The sequence below is a fragment of the Setaria italica genome, chromosome V (genome assembly GCF_000263155.2).
Source record: "Setaria italica strain Yugu1 chromosome V, Setaria_italica_v2.0, whole genome shotgun sequence".
In the NCBI taxonomy this organism is placed as follows: domain Eukaryota; kingdom Viridiplantae; phylum Streptophyta; class Magnoliopsida; order Poales; family Poaceae; genus Setaria; species Setaria italica.
Genome location: NC_028454.1, coordinates 13,071,903 through 13,095,890, shown reverse-complemented (window position 1 = coordinate 13,095,890; position 23,988 = coordinate 13,071,903). Strand labels below are relative to the sequence as shown.

At 43.7% G+C, this 23,988-nt stretch overlaps 2 protein-coding genes across 3 annotated transcripts; one reads left to right on the top strand and one right to left on the bottom strand.

Moving 5' to 3' along the window:
• Window positions 1-4,107: 4,107 nt before the first annotated feature.
• Window positions 4,108-8,030, top strand: LOC101765694 (polyadenylate-binding protein-interacting protein 9). 2 transcript variants are annotated; one of them, XM_022826250.1, is made up of 10 exons: window positions 4,108-4,717; window positions 5,617-5,730; window positions 5,822-5,866; window positions 6,086-6,158; window positions 6,250-6,362; window positions 6,467-6,526; window positions 6,692-6,739; window positions 6,843-6,923; window positions 7,467-7,528; window positions 7,628-8,030. In XM_022826250.1, exons 1-10 carry the CDS (start codon window positions 4,436-4,438, stop codon window positions 7,683-7,685), a joined length of 936 nt encoding a protein of 311 aa, XP_022681985.1. In that variant the 5' UTR covers window positions 4,108-4,435; the 3' UTR covers window positions 7,686-8,030. The 2 variants fall into 2 exon arrangements, with proteins under 2 accessions (XP_022681985.1, XP_004968597.1); XM_004968540.2 differs by having other exon boundaries at window positions 4,109-4,717; window positions 6,855-6,923.
• Window positions 8,031-9,802: 1,772 nt separating this feature from the next.
• On the bottom strand, window positions 9,803-14,705 carry LOC101765286 (dol-P-Man:Man(6)GlcNAc(2)-PP-Dol alpha-1,2-mannosyltransferase). The gene is made up of 10 exons (XM_004968538.4): window positions 14,293-14,705; window positions 13,024-13,111; window positions 12,743-12,902; window positions 12,424-12,644; window positions 12,050-12,345; window positions 11,226-11,337; window positions 11,000-11,138; window positions 10,557-10,753; window positions 10,381-10,470; window positions 9,803-10,297 (listed from the first exon to the last, which is right to left on the bottom strand). The coding sequence occupies exons 1-10, from the start codon at window positions 14,574-14,576 to the stop codon at window positions 10,157-10,159; spliced, it is 1,728 nt and encodes a 575-aa protein (XP_004968595.1). The 5' UTR covers window positions 14,577-14,705; the 3' UTR covers window positions 9,803-10,156.
• Window positions 14,706-23,988: the final 9,283 nt, after the last annotated feature.

Sequence of the window (23,988 nt, the reverse complement as noted above, 5' to 3'; positions counted from 1 at the left end):
TAATCTATTGCATGCCGTTGCAAACTCCTTGGCTAGAAAGTAAAGTGACGCTCGCCTTTAATCTATTGCATGCCGTTTAGATTCTTTTGGTAGGTCAACCAGGCCAGGGGCATTCCCAATCGTGGCCTTTTAGCAGTCAGTTGCTTGCAAAAGAGAGCAGGCAAACAGCCGGCAACAACATGGCTGTTCTTCCATTCAAGTGAAGTGGTGAGAAGCACCCGGAAAAGGAGGCACGGCGGAATAATCGGCTCCACTAGTAGGCAGTAGCTATTCCCCGTGAACAAAGGCACCAACAATATCTGTGCGGCGCTCGATCCAAATAGGTCGATGCTGTTGGGATACGAGGTAGGCTACACTAGTGCAAATCAAAATTTATACCGCGTAAAATCAGGAAGAACTGCTGTATAAGGATCACGGGATTACCACTCGACGCACTACTGGTGCGGAAGATGTAGATTTGCGTCGATGCAGCGAAGACGATCAACGTAGTCGTACGTAGTCGATCACGTCAACGTCCAACAGCTCCTCAGCAGCTCGTCCACGTGCAGCAAGATCGCCCTCGTGCCGCTGCTCGTCGTCGGCTCGTCATGGCTCGTCGGCGGCTCGTCCAAGTGCTGCAGGTGCAACACCTCCAAGATATCCACACGTGCAGGGAGGAAGCGTCGCAAGCCGGACTGCTAGATCCGTGAGTTGCAACAGGCGAGGGCGTGGGAGGCGCGGCAGATGTGTTTCGCCAAAAAGGTGTGAACCCTAGGGCGCCCCCACCCTTCTATTTATAGAGATTCCTAACGGACCTCTGGGTTCGAGGCCCATTAGTACTTCTAAACCTAATCCAACTCGGATCACATCCGAATTGGGCTTCCAGCCCCTTAAGTGTGTGACCCTATGGGTTCGGATACGTATAGACATGGCCCGGGTACTCCTACTCGGCCCAATAGTCGGTAGCGGCCTCTAGCAAGACGTGCCAACTCCTATACGCACACAAAGATCATATCAGACGAACCATCACAACATTATATACATGCTATTCCCTTTGCCTCACGATATTTAGTCTAGCTTCGAGCCGACCGCTCTTTCTGGATCCTATGATTCGGAATCCCTTTGTAGGCTAACTCTTAACCGTACGTAGCATGGCCATGCATTTTCGGATCCGATCACTCGAGGAGCCCAGAGATATCACTCTCAATCAGAGAGGGGCAAATCCCATCTTGATTGACCATGTCTCATAGCATGCTTCTTGACAAACCTGAAAGCTACCTTTATAACTACCTTGTTACGGCGTAGCGTTTGATAGCCCCTAAGTAGGTCGATCCACATCTTGAATACATGCGACAATCTCAGGTCTAAGGACAAAGCGTATATGTTGTTTAAAGGGAGAACTACTTCTCGTGTTGGGTCAGTCCTATCACATGTCTCCACATGTGCCCACATTATTAGTTCAACATCTCCATGTCCATGACTTGTGAAACATAGTCATCAACTAATACATGTGCTAGTCTAATATTCATGTGTGTCCTCACATGAACTCTGACTAGGGACAACAAGTAAAGAGTTTCACACACAATTCATATAATTGCAAATCAATTCAAGTAGCCTTTAATGGATATTCAAGGAACACAATATAAATCATGGATCCAAATGGAATATCATCATCTCTATGATTGCCTCTAGGTCATACCTCCAACAGATGCCTGCTATACAACTGGGGTAGTTTCGTTACTTGGGAGCTGTTCATCGACCGCAAAATAAAAATCATCAGTATTACCTCTCCAAACTCCAAAGCATGAAAGGAAAGTTAAAATTTGCTACAACCTTTGCCATGTGGATCGGAATCAAAGCACCGTACGAGTCCTATTATGAGAAAACGAAAAAATCATGCTTTTGTACGGCATGCAGGTCAAATTTGCCATAACGCAACACTAAAGAGCACAGCAGGACAAGTTTGACATGGGTATGGACTAGACCTGTGCGCTTCGTGGTGCAAATCTAGCTCAACATGTTTTTCAGAAAACAAGAAAACAATGGCAAGGCAAGGCTTCTGATGCAACGGAAGTCCATCAACATACCAGCAGTGCCAACTATATGATCTATCCTCCTCCCAACTTGCATTTGTTACTTGTTAGCTCACAAAATGGAAGCATCCAGGATGCCCAACTCTCCATGCAATTTTGGTCTTTACTAACGCAAGCCAGCAGGATTAGAGGATCCATACTCAAAGTTGTTGCCTCCTTCCAAAGTCTCCTTATCCATCTTCTTCTCACCCGGTCCAAACTCCAAAGTCGTCTCAGTTCACGCGTGACGGATAGCCCTTGGATTGGATCAAAAGGAGGCAAGAAAGTCTTTGCACCCCCCGTGCGACGTGCGCCGACCAACTCGATCCAGTTCTTTGCCTGTCACGGTGAATTTTGGCGCAATTCGCGGAGAAAATTCAGCACAAACCAAAACGAATTTACACCGGCCTCCTCGTCCCGCCTTGGGTTCCACGGCGTTGGCATTTGGCGCTGTCCCAATTGGTCTTTGTTTACTTCCAAAATCTCCTCCAATTGGTGAATCAGGCACCTGGTTCAAGACCGGATTACAGGACAATTTGTCCCCATCGGCCGGGGCTTTCGACAACTCGAGGAGACGCACATTCTCCTCTGCGACACCGAATTCGCTGTCAAATTGCTGACATAAAAAAGGTCACATGAGAATGGCGAGAAAGTGGCCAAGAATCGGTCCGATTCCGTCCAAGACGGGGCATTCGGTTTCGACGGCTCGGAATTTCTCGTTCCAGCAGGCAGCAGCTTAGCCGTCCGTGCTTTTGTCCCCTCTTTCTCAATTTTGCATAAACTAGTGGTGTAGTGCAAATGCTACTCCAACCCAGCTTTCACCCAAATTTGATTTAACAAACTTTATCAAAGAAGAAAGAGAGAGGTATGGTCAGCTAATCTTTGCTTTTAACACTATTCTTTTTTTTTTTTGCGAATCTTAACACTATTCTTATTAAAAGGAGAGAGTTATGGTCACAAAAGAACATATCGTTTTGGGTTGGAAATGGAGATATTTTTCGACTAGGGTAGTTGGTGAATGCTTAAGGGACCTAAATGAAAGTGCTTCTAAAAGGCTACAGTTCCTTATTAACTAGGCAATCTACCCCCAATTTTAAACTAAACATGCTTCTTATTCTAAAAAAACAAAACTGCATCCGCCAAGACCGCTTCATTTTAAAATATGCCATCATAGGTGATGCATGCTTGTAGTCTGTTACACCTTATGTCGGTGGATTTCTGAATGTGATTCCTCCTTAGCATTATAGGGACGATGATTCAATTGAAGAGGACCATGAGCGCCGTGACTCAATCCACCATGACTGGTTCAAATTTCTTTATTTTTGGTCTTCAAACTTTATGGAGCAGAATTGAGCTTATTTTAAGCCTAAAGGTTGGCACCTTTTTCATTCTATAGTTAAATCTTCTTGGTATCTTTTGGATGATAGCCAATACGATCGCGCACACACAAAAAACAACAACTATATGGTTGTTCATGCGTAAACTTCAGACAATCAGTTTAGGCCGATATGGGCATTCATTTTTTCTTGTACATGTCTAATTGTTATTCTTCTTTTGCTTATCCCGTTCATGGTTGCCTATGCTGATGACATGCATCTAATTTTTCATGCATCATTGCAAAATGCTTTGATGAGCTAGTATTATAAAAGTCCCTTTTTGAATTATAATTTTAGTCTAGCTTAACTGGTTAGGGTCGGATGTGTGGTGGTGTACCCTCACCATCCAGGTTCGATTCCTCTCTAGCTCAAATTTGGGCGTCTATTTTTTTCCTTCTTAATGAAAAACCGTCCGATCTAATTTTTAAGTGCTTGAGCTCCGAGCGGATATCCAAAGACGTGATTTTTACAATCTTCTCGTTGTTACAAGTGATAACACAAAAGGCAGACACGATTACTGCAATTTGCAATCTAAGCCACCTGATCAACCACACTAACCGTCCAGTCATGATCTCGACTCGTATATGGTCACTGCCCGTGCTGCCACGCACGTGCTTCACGCCACCCGGCGCATAGACCACGCCCACGCGGTCCCCTCCCTCCCTCACCGCTCTCCCAGTCTCCCTTCCCTTCCCCTGTTTCCGTTTCGCTTCCTCCTCTCCCCCCACTCCTCGCCTAATTTCCCAGTTTCCCACCCCGGAAAATGGCCAAAACCTTGTGAAACGGAGCACCAGTAAAACCCACCCGGCGAGCGCACACCGCACCACGCTAGCGGCTAGCCCCCTCACCATCCTCAGCTCCTGTGTGCAGAGCCGCTGAATGGCCTTGCGCCTGTAGATTCTTGGTCCCTTCCTACGAGTTCTTTTTTTCCATACCAATCCGGCCAAGGTTTGACCAAGATCGGCAGGCGGCCGCGCGCGTCGGGCTCGATCCGCCTCGTCTCCTAGGATGGCGGCGGTGGCGGAGGGATCGGCTTCCGCGGCGGCGGCGGCGGCGGCCAAGGAGGTGGAGTACCAGGCGGGCGTGCAGAAGCTGGTGGACCTGCTCTCCAAGCTCAACCCGGCCGCCAAGGAGTTCGTCCCCTCCTCGGCAGCGGCGGGGTCGCCGCCCAAGAAGGCGCTGTCGGCGGACGCGCCGGTGTTCGACTACCACTCGATCGGAGCCGGGAATGGGGGCACCAAGGACTCCGCCACCGACGCTTCGTTTTACATCGGGAACCAGCAGCGCAAGGTAATAATTCCGCAACACCCCTTTTGTTCTTCATTCTTCATCAGAGGTTGGGAGGCTTGGATCGGCGCCGTGGTTGCGTTTGTGTGTAGGATTTGATCGCTTTTCTCATCAGTTGTTTGGTAATGTTTGGAGTTTTCTTTCTTATCGGTCGTGTTGGATTGCGTTATCGGTTGGTGGTTCCGTAGTGCGGTAGTTGGCTTTCTTTGGTGAAAGGTTTATCCTCTTTCTCTCGATGTAAAGGTTTGATCGTCACGTGATGGCACTCCATAAGCGCCACTGATGATGCACTGTCGTGCAATTCTGTTCTTCTAAGCTGATCTTGTTATTTGTGCGATTGATTGGATGTTTTCAATCTGGTTGTTGAGCCATTTGATTTGATTTTGAGGTGGTTTCAAATCTCACTGATTCTTCTTTTAGTGGAAATCACTTTTTTTTAATATTTTTAGCAGATGCATGCTTTAGCAGAATTTTTATCCTACAAACGCTGTCTGCAGTCATATTAGCTATAGTAGGTTGGTGAGGCATTTTGAAGGAACAAAGATATTCTAAACTATAGCACCACGATATTTCTCCATACTAATTGTTGGGGGGTAGTCCATTCATCTGTTTTCAGTACTACATTTATGAATGCAATAATTTAGGAAATCTTAACTTTATAAGTATCCATACTGACTTTTAGACAAAATGATTCGGGACTAAACTTCTTTTCAAGGATTTGATCAACATCTTGTGTAGTTTTCAATTATGTGATAATTCCCCAAGATTGCTTCTTTGTTTATTATTATTTTTAGTTCATAGGATTTGCTAGATGATCAGCTGTCTGCAAGAACTTATACTGGATGTGATGATCCCATTGAGAAGTATAATGTAACGAGTGTATTTTTTTTTCTCATCTTCAGAGGGGGAATGGATACATCAACCAAGGAAGGAGGAGGGCAATTGATAGGGCGAGGCGTGCAGACAGAGAGGACAGCATTAGGCGAACTGTTTATGTCTCTGAACTTGACCATACCGTGAGTAGTTGATGGTTGCCTTAGCACGCATTGCTATATATTATATATTCTCGGGTTGTTGTAAGATCTAATGATGTTGACCATCTGTTAGGTGACAGAGGAGAGACTTGCTGATATCTTTGCAACCTGCGGGCAAGTAAGTTATTTCATCTGAAATGGTTGATTTATACTGGTACTTTGTGTACTGCAAATGCGAAATTTCGCTGCTGTGTGTTTTTTCTCTTCTAAATGTATCTTTTTTGTTATTAAAGATTACCCCTTTTTCTAAAAAAAACTGGTGGAACAAATTTGCAACTGAAAGTTTATCAGCTGCAGATTTCCAGATATGATAGCTAACTCACTTTCTCTTTCTTAGGTTGTTGATTGCCGAATTTGTGGTGATCCTCACTCTGTTCTTAGGTTTGCATTTATTGAGTTCTCTGATGAGGGTATTATATACTGACCTACTACTTATACATTTTTTTTTCTGTAATCACTCTTCTTTTGTGAATTTTGAGTTCTATTGTCTTTACTCTGTAGAGGGCGCAAGAACTGCACTTAACCTTGGAGGCACAGTTTTTGGTTTCTACCCTGTTAGAGTCTTGCCTTCAAAGACAGCTATCTTACCTGTTAATCCAAAGTTTCTTCCCAGGGTGAGCAGTTTTGCACTTGTTTCATGCCCTGATACCATTAAGTATTACTCCAATACTATTCCACAATTTGCTTATACTGGTGTTTGTTTTGGCTTGTCCTATAGACGGAAGATGAGAAGGAAATGGTTATGCGAACCGTCTATTGTACAAACATAGATAAGATGGTACTCATCTCCTTTCTACTCCATAAAGTTTATTGTCTTTCACTTATTTTCTTTTTCATTGATACTTTTCATATTTTGGGGTCCTGGATCTAAAAGTGCAAGTTTCTGAAGCTTATACTATCAAATTATATGTTTGGTGACACCATTTGCCTCTTTGTCATGTAGGTTACTCTATTAGATGTAAAGAATTTCTTTGAAGGACTTTGCGGTGAGGTCAGCATTGGACTCTCCAGTTTTTCAAATCCATCATCAAACATACTACTAAAGAATAAAATGTGCTCGATATGTTGTTATATGCTTTACCTGCTAAATATAGTTTCCTTTGCAGGTCTCTCGGTTGAGACTTCTAGGGGATAATGTACATTCTACAAGGATTGCTTTTGTTGAGTTTGTCCATGTAAGTACAAAATGTTTCTATTATATACTTTGCTTTTGCTGGTTAAGTCCTATTTTATAGTTTATAGAAAACGATATATTTAATGTTTGCTGGCTAAGTCCTCCTGCACAAAAAAACTAGTTTAGATTGTCTATTTTGCATCTCCTTAAAACATTTGTAATGTAATAATACTGTGCCAATGTGACTAGTAAGCTCTTGCTACGCCAGCAGTTATGCTAAATCAGCATGCTGCATATTGTGCAGGAGCTGTTTGATACTATCCAACTTCTGCATGTTTGGTAATCTGTTAATAGCACATGCATGAAAGATTCTTGTGATACATTCACTCCACTGGGTAGCGACAGTAAGAAGTTAGACTGAGTTTCCTTCAATGCTTCTTGCTTTTTCATCACTCATATATTGATCTGCAGCATGATTGCGCTCATACAGTCATATGTTATATTTCTTCCTCGTACAGTCATGTGTTATATTTCTTCCTTTCATATTGAGTACCAGTTTCAGATGGAGGTTTTGATTGTAAGTATTGAACTATGTGAATCACAGGCTGAGGGTGCCATCTTGGCTCTGAATTGCAGTGGGATGATTTTGGGAACTCTACCTGTCAGGCATGATCCTCCTTCCATTTCTGTTCATTTATGCATCTAAGACTGAAACAAACCGAATATCTAGATTTGCTAACGCTGATTGCATCATGGGATGTGCAGGGTGAGCCCTTCTAAGACTCCGGTGAAGCCACGTGTAAATCGAGTGGGATCTAACTGACTCCGCGAAAGCCGAACTGGATTGTTCACGGGAAGGCATCACCATAAGCTAAAGGCTTCCGCGATCCAGTGCATCATGATGCATTTCCTTACATTCTTACAAGCATTCTCTTTGTACCCTTTTGCAAACCTATGAGGAGGGAACTGGTTAAATCAGACCCTTTATAGCCTGCATTTGGTTCTCATGTTTCATTCCTCCTGATGGACAATCAGCCACCAGAGTAATTTCTGTTCAGTGCTCCTACTGTTAAACTGATTGACATTTAACGTCTTACCTGTGAACCATCACTGTTGTTTACAATCTTTGCAACCTGATTGTCTTATCCAGAATTCCTTGTGGACATCACATTATGTTCCAAAGTTCGTTTTATTTCTTGGACCTTGTGTTAAGTAGTTGTGCCTGTGTCCTGTGGTGGTGGTGGACTGGTGGTCTACGAGGATGCATGTAGTGATCCATAACATAGTAATCAGACTGGAACATCTGGATTCTGGAATACAAATCTGATATTGTAAATGTTAAGCTCGAGAAAAATCCTATATTGTAAAGATTAACGTTTTATGCAGTGAGATTCATTAGTGTAGCCAGGAGTAGATCGGCCTTCGTTTGGATAGTAGTTAGTTACGCATACACTTGCACTTACATACTCGCAATGCCGATACATCAGATTTATGCCACTGAAGTTTCCTATTCCATACGAATGATCACTTAATAATTGCATAAAGAACACGTCAAACTCACTTGTCCGAAGCCATGCCGTCCACGTCACCGCCTCCGGCGACCTCGCTCGCCGCCACCGGCTTCTTCCCGCACTGGTGCTTCCGGCACTGGCACTGCGTCGACCGCGTGCTCACCGCGCTCCCGAGCCGCGCCAGCGCCATGCTCCCTCCTCCCTCCTCATCCCGCTCCCCGTCCTCCGCCGTCACGATGGCGCCTCCCCTCCCGCCGCCGCCGCCGCTGCACCGCCGCCAGAGCTCCCGCATCCTCATCCGCACCTCGCATTGCGCCTCCTCGTGCCCTTCCATGCCGCAGAACGAGCACCGTTCCACGGCGGCGCGGGCCGACGTCGCCGCGCGCCGCGCCTCGCGCACGCTCTCGGCGCGCTCCCAGCTCAGGGCCAGCGCCACGGCCTCGTCCAGCGCCGCCGGCCGCTGCGGTGCCACCCAGTCCTGGAACTCGGTGCGGAGGCCGCCGACGAACGCGGCCTTCAGGAGCGCGTCGGGGATGTCGGCGCCGAGGTCCGAGCACCGCCGGAGGATCCCCTGCATGCGGAGGTGGTACCGGTTGATGGCCTCGCCGGGGCCCTGCCTAAGTGCCACGAGCTCGGCGCGCGCGCGGTCGGCGGCGCCCGGCGGGCGGAAGAAGTCGAGGAAGGCGGCGCGGACGGCGTGCCACGGCGGGGGCGGCGAGTCGTCCCCGGCGCCAGAGGTCGTGAGGTCGTACCACAGCGCGGCGTCACCGTCGAGAGACGCCGGGAAGATGCGGGCGGCGGCCGCCGGTGTCACACCGCCGTTGGCGCGGCGGACGCGGTCGAAGCGCGCGACGTGGGCGTCGGGGCACTCGCTGGGATGGCCGCGGAAGACGGGGAGAGGCGCGACCTGGACGTAGAAGCCGATGGCGTCGTCCGGGTCAGGGTAGGGGAGGAACGAACGGGCGAGTTCTTGGGTCGTAGCGTCGATGGAGGAGGGTGTTGGTGAGCGGCGGCGACGGAGGCGGAGACGAACGCCGCGTCGGCGGCGACGGACAGGCGTCCCGTGGCCGGAGGTGGAGAAGTCCGCGGATGCGCTGCCCATGGCTGTGCCTGTGTGTTGTGTTTGCGCGCGTGGAGAAAGGAGCAATGGGAACTTTGTCACAACTCACAAAAAGGCAGCGCGGGAGACGGTTGCAGCGTGCGCATAACGAACACCCTGCACTTACCAAGGGCAGTTGCTGGTGTCGATCACGCATGGATCGTAAACGCAACTGCTCGATGATCTCCAATCAAAATTTTTGCCGCACGAATGTATATACACGCGATAGTATAATTATATATTTCTAACATAAAACATTTGAAAAGATCTTGGCAGTCCAAGTTGCCCAAAAATTTCTAAAATTCCTTTGGTAACCAGTAAGATTTCGAATTGAATAAACTCTAGTAACGTGTAATGATTTCGAAACGTCAACAAGTCAATCACTAGTTCATCAGTCTATCATTGGCTAAGATTCCGCACAATACAAACGAATCCTAGTTGGCTACAGAGCATTTAATAGGCGACATGATGCAGGGATCGGCCCTCAAGCACCAACACACTCATCCTCACAAAGATTAGAGACTACTTCAGTTACACAAGCCCGGTCCAGCACGAGGCACTGGCAAAAACCATTTGGATCAAAAACATCTTTAGTAGCCAAAAATTGCTAATCAGTTTGATAAAGGAAATCGCATGATTTAGCTCTCTATCGAATTTGATTCCTCCAAATCAGGCATCTCTTGACTAGGGTTGATCAGTAGGCAACCTTCTCAGCAACTTGTACAGGCCGAAAACATTGTTTTGTTGCCATTTGTATGGTACGAAGAACGAGCGGTATAATGCTGGGGAAAGCTCTCTATCTAGGAATGGTAGTGCCGCCAATGCCTGGAGTTCAGAAACAATCGTCAAGCAGTGAAAATAGGACTCGGTTTAATGAATTGATAAGGAGATTGCAGGTGTGGGTTTACCTCCCATGTTTTCAAGTCATTTCCACGAGAGGGATAAGGCCTCCTTAGATCAAGCTCCACCAGTAAGGTACATGCTCCAATGTCTTTAAGCTGCAAGCAAAATTATAAACAGGTTGCACTCAGTGCACTATTAGAAGAAAATTGCCTAGTGAAAGTTCAGAGAGAAAGGAAAATACATATTGCTCCTCAGAGGCCTTATTCTTGTTGTTGAAGTATGACGGAGCAGCGCTGGTGCCACCCAGGGTCTCATTGAAGGGAAATGGAAGCAGCCCACGGAAGCCATCATCTATCCACCTAACTTCACTGATATAGGAGGGTATGAAGAACGATGATGGATAGCGATGCCACTCACTCCCAACACAAAGAACAGAACCTGTAAACAAACAGGTACAGTAATTTAGCCAAAAACAAATCCTCTAAGAATCTCGCATTCTGAGCATAAGATGCTACCCAGCTTTGCTTCTTCCTTTGCATAAGTACCTTTTCAACAAAAGAAGCAAAATAGAAGCAGCGATGTAAGACAGCACCCTCTCTAGCATGTCCAGGCACTATACTAAAGCATACTAAGCAAGCCCAATAGGAATCATTGTGAAAGGTGTATAGATTGGTACAATCTTACCAGGCCCAGAATCTTCATGATATTCTAAATGCTGATAGATCTGCAGGGGAGCACCATATCCATTTAACATGGAAAATGTTCGGCTGTGGGAGGCACACAAAATAAAACCAAGGATCAAAGGCCGCAGACCCTTGGCTATCTGTCACAGGCATCATGAAACAACTTTACAACCATTACCAGTTAATAAACAAGAAAGCGTAAATGGCATTCAACTCTCCAAGCTAACCTTTTCAAAGATAGACTGGTCAGAAGAATATTTGTCGTGGAAAAAATCAGGAAAGCTGTCAATAACAGCTGCAGCTGCAACACATATCAATGTATAGATTGGATAGAGAAACCTGCAGAAACAGATCGGAAAAGACCGGTTGGTTTCAATATGTTTCATCTGCATATTAGCATTATAAGGACTGGGGGAACATGATGAAAGATTCTTCAGTAACTAGTCGTTTGCATTCTTTTCACACCCAACACTACAAATTTCAAACACCAAAGTAATGGTGAATACATACAGAAAACCTGGCCATTGCTACTAACATTAGTAGCAATAACTAGACAGATTTCACTTCAAAAGTAAAAATCTAGACAGATTGATTGCAGTATAGAAGGGATACATGACTGATTTGGTTGAATGTAGAATAAAATTTTTTGGATTTAGTCAAATTTAAGTGGATTTCAAGGCTATCCTATGAGAAATTTTGTGGATTCAATTTAAATGTGAAAATGTCCAACAACAATATCAAGCTAAACACAGCAGCAGCTTAAAAGATGCAGGTCAAAAAAAGTTCGGGGCACCTCATTTTGTTTTTAAAGTCTAATATCAGAAAAATTGAAGTGATTTCTCCAGGGAAATAATGGAGCCTAAGGGATAACAGAGAGAATATGTCAAATACATGCAAGTACTCCAGCTAGATAAAATCAAAGCAGGTTATATGCTAGGTTTAAAGGCAACAAGAAATTAGCATTTCTAGCCTCTGCACGATCTTCATGCAGAGGAATATTGTTCCAAAGATTCAACTGATAATAAGGACGAATTGCAAGATTCATGCTTACCTTTCTTCTTTGTGTGCCTGCAAAGACATGAAAGCCAACCAGATATAAACAGGAGAGACAACTATCAGTAGATCTGGAGCATATTTCTTTCTTGCAAATGGTACAACCCCCAAGAACAGAAGAGCCAGGATGAAGGCAAAATTGAAATTATTGAATCCATTTCTGAAGTAGAATGAAGGGCCCTCGGTTCCATACAAGTGACTTTCACCACCACCAAGAACGTTATATTTCAGAAGATTGAACACCGAGAATGTCAATCGACCATAGCAGTGATAATCAGCAATAAATGAAAGAACCTAGCATAAACTTAACATGATTAGATTGAACTCATACGTTCTGTAAAATAGTGAAATTATGAGGGATTTTATACTTACAAGAAGGCTCAGTGAAGTCAGGAATCCAGATAAAAATACCCTTCCAAAAGGTCCTCTAATTAATGAGTAAACAGTAACAGGAAGGAATACCAAAATTGAGAAAGGCCAGCCAAGGATCACTCCAGCAGCTGCAACTGCGACTGCAGCAGCATATTTCTCAAGAAGGAAGAGTGCAGATGAAAGTGTTACAGCATACATGGAGAATGAACTTGGCAGAAAACCTGGAACAGGATATAGATATACATATGAGGTAAGCTAGCACTTTAGTTGGAGCAATAAGACATCTGCAATATAATTGAATTTAAGAAAAGAAACATACTGGTGCTGGCGAAGAAGCAACCACTGGACAAGCATAGCATTGCAAGAACATAACAAGCAAGTCTTTTTCCATATCTTCTTGAAAGAGCAATCACCAGAACAGTTTCGGTTATAGTTGAAATAAGACCAAGAAAGATTCTCACTGAGTAGAACACACGAACCTTTACGACCACAACAGAATAGGTGAAATGTCGTCAGCAACAGACACAAATAGGTAGTGGAGAAATGGATCAACCAGCAAATATAAGGATGTAACGAAAACAAGAGTAAAAGACTACAAACCTTATGCTCGCCAAAGATCAATGAAGCAGGCCCAGCTACAAGAGCATGAATGAAAAGGTATAGATACGATCTAAGAGCAAAGTCGGAACTGCAATTAAAGAAATTGCAGAAAGTCAAAATAAGTCATTCCGTATAATAACTTCCTATGACACGCAGAACATAATACACAAAAATCATTGCAGTCAAACTATATTGTTAATGCGTTTGGTTTCCATACAAGTGCAGATGGAGTCTTCCAGGACACTATGAATCAAAATGCTACTATAGCAATACTGCAAGCTGAAGCGATGTAGAAGTAAAAGTCTAGACCAACACTCAACAAAAGGCAGTTTAGGGTATAGAATTACGCACTTAATCCTAAGATGTGGCAAAAAACATCTTATTATTTGAAAACAGTTTCAGCAACAGTTAAAGAAGACGTGCAGCTATCTTATATAGTTGTATCATTCCTCCAATCATACTACCGTCAATTAAACCAAATGTCATTACTCCCATAAATGTAACTGAAAATCATAAAACATAGTTTCCAGCAGAAACTCTACAGAATACAGAGCATCTGAACTTCAAACAAAAAGGATCTTACAGAATGGAATATCATCGTTTCAAACAAACTTATGACGATACATAACAGGATGACCAAAATTATGGTAACTCAACCAAAATTGAAGTCTGCAGTTGCATTGACAGTCGATGCTTTAAAAGATAGCTGGCAGGCCAATTAGTTAAGTTGCAATCAGGTGCTGGGTCAAACGACCAAGCCAAGGCAAGCAGGCAGCTTATTTTTAAACAGTTTGTGACCTTATTTCTGAAACAGAATATAAAACAATATTCAGGCATATTGACATTCTTTGAGAATGGTCGAGTTGCAAACTTAGCCAGCCCCAAACCTCACAATCGTCACTAGTAAACCTCCAAATCAGTCAGACACCAGCATCAGACAATGCGAACACTTCCCACTGCTTCACCAATCCCACAAAATCAAGAATAGTAAATCCCTTCCCCTTAAACATCCAAATCGTTCCGCAAATCTATGAGTCGTTCCCCTTATTAGACTACGACATACTCCCAGCAAAACATTCCTAATGACACCGTAGATCTCCACATTCCCTTCAACACGATTAATTGTCATTTGCGAAAAGCTACCTCAAAATCCTCTCCTGCTAGAACATGTCAGCACACTACCCACCCCTGCCAATCCGTTCGGGAGCATCAAGGAGCAGGAATGACCGATACAGGTAGGGTTTAGGGGGGTGATGTCGGAGATGGTACCTGTACTCCCAGGTCTGGAAGCCGGAGCGATAGAGGAGGAAGTGGAGGGGCTCCCAGTAGTTGAAGACCTCGTCGCAGTCGTGGATCAGGTTAGAGGACGCGCTCATGTGGCGGAGGAGCCCGAGCGCCAGGAACGGAAGGAACCACTTGATACCCTCGTCCGCGCCGTCCCCGTCGCCGTCACCCGGGCGACGCCTCCGGTCCTTGGCCTCCTTGGCGTACCCGTCGTCGGTTAGCGGGGACGCCGCCGTGGCCCGGCGCTGGCGCGCCGACGAGAGCGACATGGGCGGAGGCCGAGGCGATGTGGGTATTCGGCTTCAGGACTCGAGAGGGTAGCGTGGGTTTCTCGGTGGACTAGAAGCTTCTGGATCTTTGGGATTTTGGGTTTCGCTTTGCTCGCGCGAAGGAAAGCACAATTACTGATGGGCCCGAGTGCTTTCCCTCTTTTCGAAAAGTTCCTCGTGTTTGATTGATTCCGCCAGTGCCTCTTCGCTTTGGTTCTCGTTGAAAAAATTAAACCCATCCATTTGGGCTAAAAGTTAAAACTTCACTTGCAAGGCAAATCCCGTTGGTCACGGTTATAGATTATGGATTATAGCTATATTTCGCAATCCAGCTTATTTAAATTCCACAATTCAACAGTCAACTCTCTCCGTTTTTTTTAGCTTTTTGATCCAGGTTAACTTAGCAGGCCACAACCAACATGCCAACACACCGGCTTCCAATCCCTAATTAAAACAAATAGAGCATAGAGCATTGGAGTATTGGTCTTGTATAAAAGGATTGTTAGCTTGTGCGGTGATAGAAAAAAAAATTACGGCACACGCAATAACAAAATGGCCATCACACTTAGATGACGTTTGGCCAATGGGTCAGGATAGGTAGGAAGGGAAAGGAAATAATATCTCAGTTAATGTTATTTATTCTTTGAATTTTGGGTATAGGAAATACTTTTAGTTCGGGACGGAGATATGAACCCATCATATCCAGCCATTCCAATACTACTAGCCCATTTTAACTTAGGTCTAGAACTATCTTCAATGGTTTGTTGGTAGTCCAAAGGGGAGGGTTACAAAAGAGATCCTCTAAAGTACTTACCTCTGCAGTTGACTCACTCGCACGTCAGTGATTTAGCTGCAAGGTGGAGTTATGAGAGTGTGATAGGGTCATGGTGTGTAGAATGACTAAATAACCCTGTATAAAAGGCTACCCTACATTTAGTAGGGAGCATTTTAGAAGGGTATTTTAGATTTTTTCCTTTTATTTCTAAAATCCGTTCTCCATACCACCAAATAAAGGAATAGGAAAAGATGTTGATTTTGCTATAAAAAACCCACACCTCATGACCCATTTTCGCATTCCATAATTTTCATTTGAATATCCAAATGTTGTTTCATGGTAAACTTTAAAGTATGACTTGTTGTCCTTGTAAAACAAGTGGCATAGAATTGTTATGCTATGTGGTGGATGTAGAGTGCAAAGTGGAGGGCGACATCTTCTTCCTTTTGATCTTAATATTCCTTTTCTTACTTCTCCCCATTTGCACCAATGAATGTCCACTTTGGGGAGGAGGGACATAGGTCCTGCTATTGAACTTCTCCAGGTCATGGTATATTTGTGATGGTGATTTGGGTACAGTTGGTTTGATAAATTCATTGTGAAATACTATGCGTTTCTACCACCATTGTTTAGAATGTGAGCATATATCCATCCAAAATTTAATCATATATCCGAGGTATCTAGGTGCGTTCTACCTTTGTTATCTTGATCTGGTTATGCAAGAGCTTATGTGATAAATATGTCTATAGTTATTTAGATTATATAACAGATTCTTTATCGGTATGGTAACTTGAATGTAATTAAAGTCGCAGATTCTACTCTTAACTCTTATGAACTTTCTCGTATCTTTTATAGTAGTAGTAATTATTCCTATATAGATTGCTCAGGGATGAAAGGGAATGGTATTTTCATTCAAGTGCTCAATGCACTACATTTTCATCTTTGATTACACAAACAATGCAGTAGGGCATCATTGCCTTAGCTAAAGACATTTCTTTTTATTTATTTGTATTGGCCCACTAAATACTAAACAAATTCAAGAAGTCAGATTAATTCAGACTAGCTACCAGAAAGACTAATCCAATCCATAATATTGTATTAAAAAATACAATGCATTTTAATATAACAAAAGATATTTCATAGTACAATATTAACAATAAAAGATATTTAATTATAGATCTAAACTAGAACAATATCACTTAGGATGAACTTATTAGTCCTTTTATTTATAGAGAGAGTGATGAGTTCTTGTATCAGGGTACTCTCAGGAAATGGGGTTAAGGTGATCAAGCACCAAAAGGCCAAATGCCCAACAGTTGGAAGCATCCTGGAAACGAACGAGATGATGTTGCGGCTCACCACCCGACCTCCCCTGGGTCAGAAGCTCCCGCAAGGGGCACACAACGTCTCACCCACTCCATGACTCAAGAAGACCTACGCCGTACGAGAGGTATTTTCAAGTGCATTTGGCCCCCTATGTGGGTTTTGGTGTTGATGACTTAGGGGACTAATATGATTATCAAATGATTGACAGGGTTTAATTGCAAAAGAGTGCAAAGGTGTACTTAAAGATTCTCAAGAAGTCCCCAAATGCAAAAAAAAATTGTGTTGAGTTCAAAAGGATTTTCATTTATATTTTCTAATTTTGAATTTGAGTTTAGGAACGTCGTACTATTAAGGGGGATGCGGATGGATAGCTTGAAGATGCTAAAGTGCTCACTTGAGATGCTAACCACCCATTGAGAGACACAAAACATCCACCTGCACAACCTTTTTCTCAGATTTTCTGAGTGTATTGGAAGTTCTGATACTGTATCGGAAGTTTCCCGATAGTCCCGGTAGGGGTCCTCTGCACGTCTGACTTGAGACTGTCTGAATTTCCGATACACCATCAGAACTTCCGATAAATGTTTGTTGGGTCTTTCTTGAAACTCCCGACAGGGGTCCTCTGCACACCAGTTCTAACTCCATCGGAAGTTTCGACACTGTGTCAAAAGTTCCGATAAGCACATAATGGGACTGTAATGGCTAGTTTTGGAGCTCGGGTATAAATACCCCCTCAGCCCCCCCCCCCATTCAAAACTGTTGAACTAACTCGAGATAAAAGCCCCCTAGAGCATTGAATACACCTCTCCCTCACCCATTTGATCCAAATCCTTGAGTTCTTGATCTAGGGTTTGAGTGAGAGCAAGATTAAGGATGAGTGCCTTAAGGTTTGAATGAAGAGTTTAACAAATTCATCTCAAGAGCACTTCAATCATCCTCGGCTTTGATTCGCGTTTGAAGCTCGCTTCTAGACGGCTAGGCCTCGCATGTTTGAGCGCCCTCTTCGTGTCGTGCGCCCGGGAACATTTGTATCACCCATCCTTTATGGATTCATAGTAAGTGACTCAATCTTCCTTTGTGGTTGATTGAGGGAGGTAAAGGGTTAGTGAGGATCCGGCTCTTTGTGAGCTCCTCAATGGAGACGTATCTCTCTTAATGAAAGTGAACTCCGGTAATAAATCCTTTTCTCGTGTGCTTTTTGTGTTCTTTGTTTCTAGCTTGACCTAGAGGCTTGTTTTTAGCCGATATATATATTAGAGTGGTTCCTTGTATATATATCACCTGGAGTAGTCTTTACACTTCATTTAGTACCTTTTGATTCAAATAGAATTGGCAGTTTCAGGTTGCATTTTGAATTTCGTTCAGCTCACTCTATTCTGTTGGAAGTTCTGATCCTGTACCGGAAGTTTCGATCCATCGAAAGTTTCGGTACAGCGTCGGAAGTTCCGACACATCTATAACCGCTACGAAGTTTTTCAGGAAAATTTGAAGTGAGCCTATTCACCCCCCTCTAGGCATCACAAAATCCTTTCAAGTGGTATCAGAGCCTAATCCCTTGATTAAGGCTTAACCGCTAAGGAATCGAAGATGTGTCATAGTGGGGATGGACTTGCCGCCGCCGAAGAAGCCGCCGCTCGAGCGGCCGCCACAGCCGTTGCCATTGTAGGGGCAACTACAAGCCTTGGAGGAGGCAACGTCGACCCCCTTTAGCTAATTCTCAAGAAGTTGACCACCATCCGTTCATGTCGCATGCTCAAGCGACAACTCAAGCTTAAGTGATGAGTTTGAGGGGGAGGACTTGGAGGCTAAGAAAAGAAGAAAAGAAAAAAAATGAAGGCCAAGATTGAAAAGAAAGCAACTAAGTTTATGAAGAAGAGGATCAAGAAAGAAAGCAAAAATCATCCCTTCTTCGGTTTTCACCAAGTTCCTCCTAACTACCCACCTCCTTCCTCGCAATATCCTTCTTCACAATTCCAATCCGTCCACTTGGGAAAACCCCCATATTTTGATAGGACGGATTATCCCAAGTGGGCGTATGACATGAAAATGCACCTCTATGGGCTTCACTCTTCTATTTGGGAAGTTGTGGTTGTAGGTGTGACTTCGGCCAAGAATGGAATACCAACGGCCGAACAAGCTCAAGACTACTTCCGCAATGCTTAAGCCGTACTAGTCATCACCGGCTCTTTGTGTGCTTAAGAATTTAATAAAGTTCGGTCCATTGAAATTGCCAAGGTAATTTGGGACACACTAAAGGAAGCTCATGAAGGAACTGATCAAGTAAGAGAGGGGAAGATGGATTTAATTCACGGAGAGTTAGAGCACTTCATCATTCTTGAAGAGGAAATTGTGACTCGAATGTTTGATAGAATAATGCTCCTTGTATCGGACATTAGAACTCTTGGAAGCACGGATTGGGATGATCATAAGGTCACAAAGAAGATGCTTAGAGCTTTCACCCCAAGGAATCCAACACTTGCCACTATGATTAGAAGAGATCCAAGCTTTAAGACAAAGACTCCCAATCAACTTCTTGATGAAATTTTGCATCAAGAGTTGGTTGAGAGAGATGTGGCAAAGTTAGTTAGTATAAGGATGAACAAGAGCTTAGCCCTCAATGCTAGCTCTAGCACTATGAGTGAGTCAAGCCCCAAAGCTCTCAAGGTAAAGAAGGAAGACTCAAGTGAAGAAGTAAGCACCGATAAAGAGACCGTCTTTGCCATTAGGAATTACAAGAAATTCTTGAAGAAAAAGATGTTCAAGAAGAGTGGTGATGATAGGAACAAGACTTCACAACGGAGATGCTACGAGTGCAACAAAGTCGGTCACTTCATTGCCGATTGTCCACACAAGAAAAAGAAGAAAATGGAGGAGAAGAGGTTCAAGGATAAGAGCAAGGACTATAAGAAGAAATATCAAGGTCAAGCTCATGTTGGTCAAGAGTGAGACTCTAGTGATGAAGAAGATAACAAAGAAGATATGGCAACACTAGCCATACTCAACCCGCTACACCAACAAAGCTCTTCAACAACACCTCCGACAATGAAGATTACACTTCTTTTTGCCTCATGGCAAAGGGGACTAAGGTATCAAACACTACATCCTCCTCAGCCATCTCCTCTTCTATATCTAGCAATGCTCAAATTGAATTAGATGATGAGGAAGAAAAACTTAAAGAAAATATGATAGAAGAATTTGGCAAGAAAGACTACAGAGAAATTAAAAAGCTATTGGAGAAATTGGAGAAAAAGAAAGAGTCCCTCAATAGGCAAGAGGACTTGCTCATCCTTGAAAAGGATAAAAACCTTGCATTAGAGAAGGCTCTAGCCGAAGAAAAGGCTAAGGGTGAAAACTTAGCTATTGACTTGTCTCTAGCCAATGATTCATGTGAGAAGATGTCAAAGGAGCTTACTTTGGCAAATGAATCTCTAGCTTCTCTAAAGGCCACTCATAGTAAACTTCAAGAAAGCTTCTCATGCTTGACGGTTAAACACAAAGACCTTGAAGTTAACTATAGTGCCCTTTGGGAAAGCTCCAAGGCCAATCCTAAAGCAAATCTTGACTCTAACGTCTTTGCTCAAGATGTTATAAAATTGATGTGAATGCCTGTGTCGCTAACATTGCTAAGGTAGAGGCATCAATCAAGACTAGAGATGCGCAAATAAAGAGGTTAAACATGCTAGTGACACAAGGGTATGAAAGAAACACCAAGTCCGAGTCTAAGATCAAGTATAAGGATGGGAGGCATCCTAGACATATGGACGGGCTTGGACACTACAAGGGAAGCAAGGTAAGTGACCGCAAGGTGGTAAATGGTAAGAAAGTCATCAAGTTCAACAAGGGTGCAAACCTTGGTGACTTGATGGACATGGCACACGGCAAGACCAAGACAAGCACAACTCAAGTCAAGCAAATGGCCAATGTAACCACCAAGGTAAGTGTCATGGAAAATTTCATGACTAGGTTAGAAGATAAGGTGGTTGCACATGAGCCCTCAACCAACTACACCACCGAATACATGGTAACAATGGACCACGATGGTAAAATAGTGGTCAAATATGTTGGTGCCTACACGAAAAAGGCTATCTTTAGGAGCATGTGGGTTCCAAAAGTTTACCCATCTAACCAATAAGGACCCAAATCTTTTTGGGTACCTAAATTTCAAGCTTAACTTGTTTTGTAGGCCTACTCCTCCGGTGGAACTTCATGGTTGCTTGATAGTGGATGTTCAAATTATATGACCGGGGAGAAGGACATATTTTCATCCCTAGGGCATTATGACACACCCAAAGAAAGCATTGTCTATGGTGACAATAGCAAAGGGGATGTGATCGGAGTGGATAATATTGCTATCTCAAATGACAACTCTCTCTCTCTAATGTCTACTTAGTTGAATCTTTGGGATACAATTTGTTGTCCGTCTCACAACTTTGTGAGAAGGGCTACAATTGTACTTTTATTAATGAGGGTGTGACCATCTTTAAAGGGAGGATTCCTCTATTGCTTTATAGGTCGTTTGAAGGGCAAGCTCTATCTTGTTGATTTCACAACGGATAGAGTTGTACCCAAGACTTGCTTAGTGGCAAAAACTAACTTGGGTTGGCTTTGACATTGCCGACTAGCCCGTGTTAGGATGAGGAACTTGGCCAAACTTCAAAAAGGTGATCACATCCTAGGACTAACAAATGTTGTCTTTGAGAAAGATAGGATATGTAGCACATGTCAAACTGAAAAACAAGTTGGTGCTCCACATCCTGCCAAGAACATCATGACGACGTCAAGACCTTTGAAGCTTCTTCACATGGATTTATTTAGACCCATCGCTTACATAAGCATTGGCGGTAACAAATATGGTCTTGCTATAGTTGATGATTTTTCCCGTTTCACTTGGGTATTCTTTTTGCAAGATAAAAGTGAAGCCCAAGGAATAGTCAAGAAATTCATTAGAAGAGCTCAAAATGAATATGAGTTGAAGATCAAGAAGATAAGAAGTGACAATGGCTCGTAATTTTGCAATACAAATGTTGAAGAATTTATTGATAAAGAGGGAATCAAGCATGAGTTCTCCGCTCCATACACACCTCAACAAAATGGTATTGTGGAGAGGAAGAATCGAACTTTGATTGAAGCCGCAAGAACCATGCTTGATGAGTACAAGACTTCGAATATCTTTTGGGCCGAAGCAATCAACACCGCTTGCCATGCCATCAACCGCCTCTACCTCCACAAGTACTTGGGCAAGACACCCTACGGTATATTCACCAGTAACAAGCCCAAAGTGCATTACTTTAGAGTTTTTGGGAGTAAATGTTTCATTTTAAATAAGAAACCCAAAAGCTCAAAGTTTGCACCAAAGATTGATGAAGGCTTCCTACTTGGTTATGGTACTAACGAACATGCCTATTTTGTTTTTAACAAAACCACCAGTTGTGTTGAGATCATGGTAGATGTGACCTTTGATGAATCCAATGGCTCTTAAGTAGAGAAAGTTGATAAAGATCTTGTAGATGATGAAGAACCACCAAGCCAATCAATAATGATGATGGGCTTGGGTCAAGTGAGACCGTGTGAAGTTGAAGTTCAACCTCCGGAAGAAAACATCAACAATGAGCCATCATCATCTACAAGAGTTGAACCACCAAGCTGAAGCATCACCACATTAGCAGAGACTAAATGTGATGCAAATATCAGTCCCAGTATGCTGATAGCACATTTATTCAACGGATAGTTCAGTTACCGTACAACTCCCGAGGGAGTGGGCGTGAAAGCCACGCCGCGATAAGAAGCAAATAAATAACAGCGGCTAACCAAGCGATTGCCAAAAGACAGCACTCGGGACTACACGGCAGCAGAAGCATCTTGTGAAGGCCAACACCACAGGCAGCGTTGGGTGCGGACACAACCTCCTACTCAAAGTCCTCGGCGACGAAGTCCGGGTCTTCCTCTGTAGCAACGAAGCAAGGGTGAGTACAAAAGTACTCAACAAGTCCAACCGCATCCACGGAGGGGGATACAATAAAGAATATGCACAGTGTATCACAAAGGATAAGGCTAAGGTTTGTTTTGCAATAAAGCTAGGTTTTCAACACATGCACGGGTTCGTTTCCAAAATTGTTTTCGTAAAGCTTTTCCTTTAGTAACCGAAAGATTGAGTGGGGTTGATCCTACACAAAGGATCCAAATTTTATTGTTATCGGACTCCCCGTCCGCCATAGCTCACGGCACAACTGTCGGACACTTCCAAAACTCAACACACACCATAAAAACCATCAATCTCCAAGTGCTAGTTACGTGACCAAGCCGTAACTTGTCCAATGCCGTGGACACGGCTACTCGGATAGGTTTTAACTCTGCAGAGGTTGTACACTTTTCCCACAAGTAGGGTACCACAGCACGATCACCTTAGTGTCGGTACGGATCCTAACAAAGCCATTACCCACCTTAGCTAGGACTGACTAGTCCACACGGAAGCACCCAAGGGGTTAACGACCTATCCACGAGGCCGTAACTGGGACCTAAGTCACAAAGATCTTACTCCTTTTCCATGGGCTCCCGTTGCTCACCAGCACACCTGAAGACTAACAGTTTAGCTAGTGGGATTTATGCTAAGCCGTTGCCCATACAACGGTCGAGTGGTTGCACGGTGGTTGAATTAGGCAAGATGACACATCAACTCGGTCCTTAACCGTGACAAGATGGATATCTCCCAACCTTGCTCAACCACTAAGGTACGAGCCCAACATCCTGGTATTTCACACAAGAAGCACCCATCCATCTCATCTACGCATTTCTTGCCTTTATACCCGAAAGCCCATTTTCTCATTTGAAAACACGCACACATTTATTCTCTAAATAAACCACTGTAGTCATGATTGAATTTGAGTAACGAGTTCCTAAGCATTCTAGCAGTAATTATCATCTAAACAGAGCAAATCATATTTAGAGATAATTATAGGATAACAAGGAATATTCATAACAATCAAGGGGTGGCTATCCAACCATGTGTTGCAATAAAGCAATATGCATTTTTATAAATAGGCCAATAGGTTATGTTTGAAAACTAGGAATAAATATGCATCAAAGGGTGAGATTGGACTTGCCGTCCTCAAAGCCTTCCGAGAGATCCGGCTCGCGCTGCTGGTCCTCGGGCTCAGGCTCACGGTCAAACTCCTCCTCGGGTAGTCCGTGATCTACGGCACACACAAATGGGCACATAATAAATAAAAAGAAAATAAGATTTTACCCGTTGAGCTCCGAACAGAGAATGCAAATGGAAAATAGGTAGAATGAGTATTTTTAGGAAATTGGATA

What these genes read in the sequence shown, in the direction of transcription:
- LOC101765694 (XM_022826250.1), top strand. Translation starts at nt 4,436, where the DNA reads ATGGCGGCGGTGGCGGAGGGATCGGCTTCCGCGGCGGCGGCGGCGGCG. An exon ending in TCTCTGAACTTGACCATACC is followed by an intron (nt 5,731 to 5,821) that starts GTGAGTAGTTGA and finishes ACCATCTGTTAG; the next exon opens with GTGACAGAGGAGAGACTTGC. An exon ending in TCTTTGCAACCTGCGGGCAA is followed by an intron (nt 5,867 to 6,085) that starts GTAAGTTATTTC and finishes TCTCTTTCTTAG; the next exon opens with GTTGTTGATTGCCGAATTTG.
- LOC101765286 (XM_004968538.4), bottom strand. Translation starts at nt 14,576, where the DNA reads ATGTCGCTCTCGTCGGCGCGCCAGCGCCGGGCCACGGCGGCGTCCCCG. An exon ending in TTCCAGACCTGGGAGTACAG is followed by an intron (nt 13,112 to 14,292) that starts GTACCATCTCCG and finishes CTTTAATTGCAG; the next exon opens with TTCCGACTTTGCTCTTAGAT. An exon ending in CAGGCACACAAAGAAGAAAG is followed by an intron (nt 11,338 to 12,049) that starts GTAAGCATGAAT and finishes CTGTTTCTGCAG; the next exon opens with GTTTCTCTATCCAATCTATA.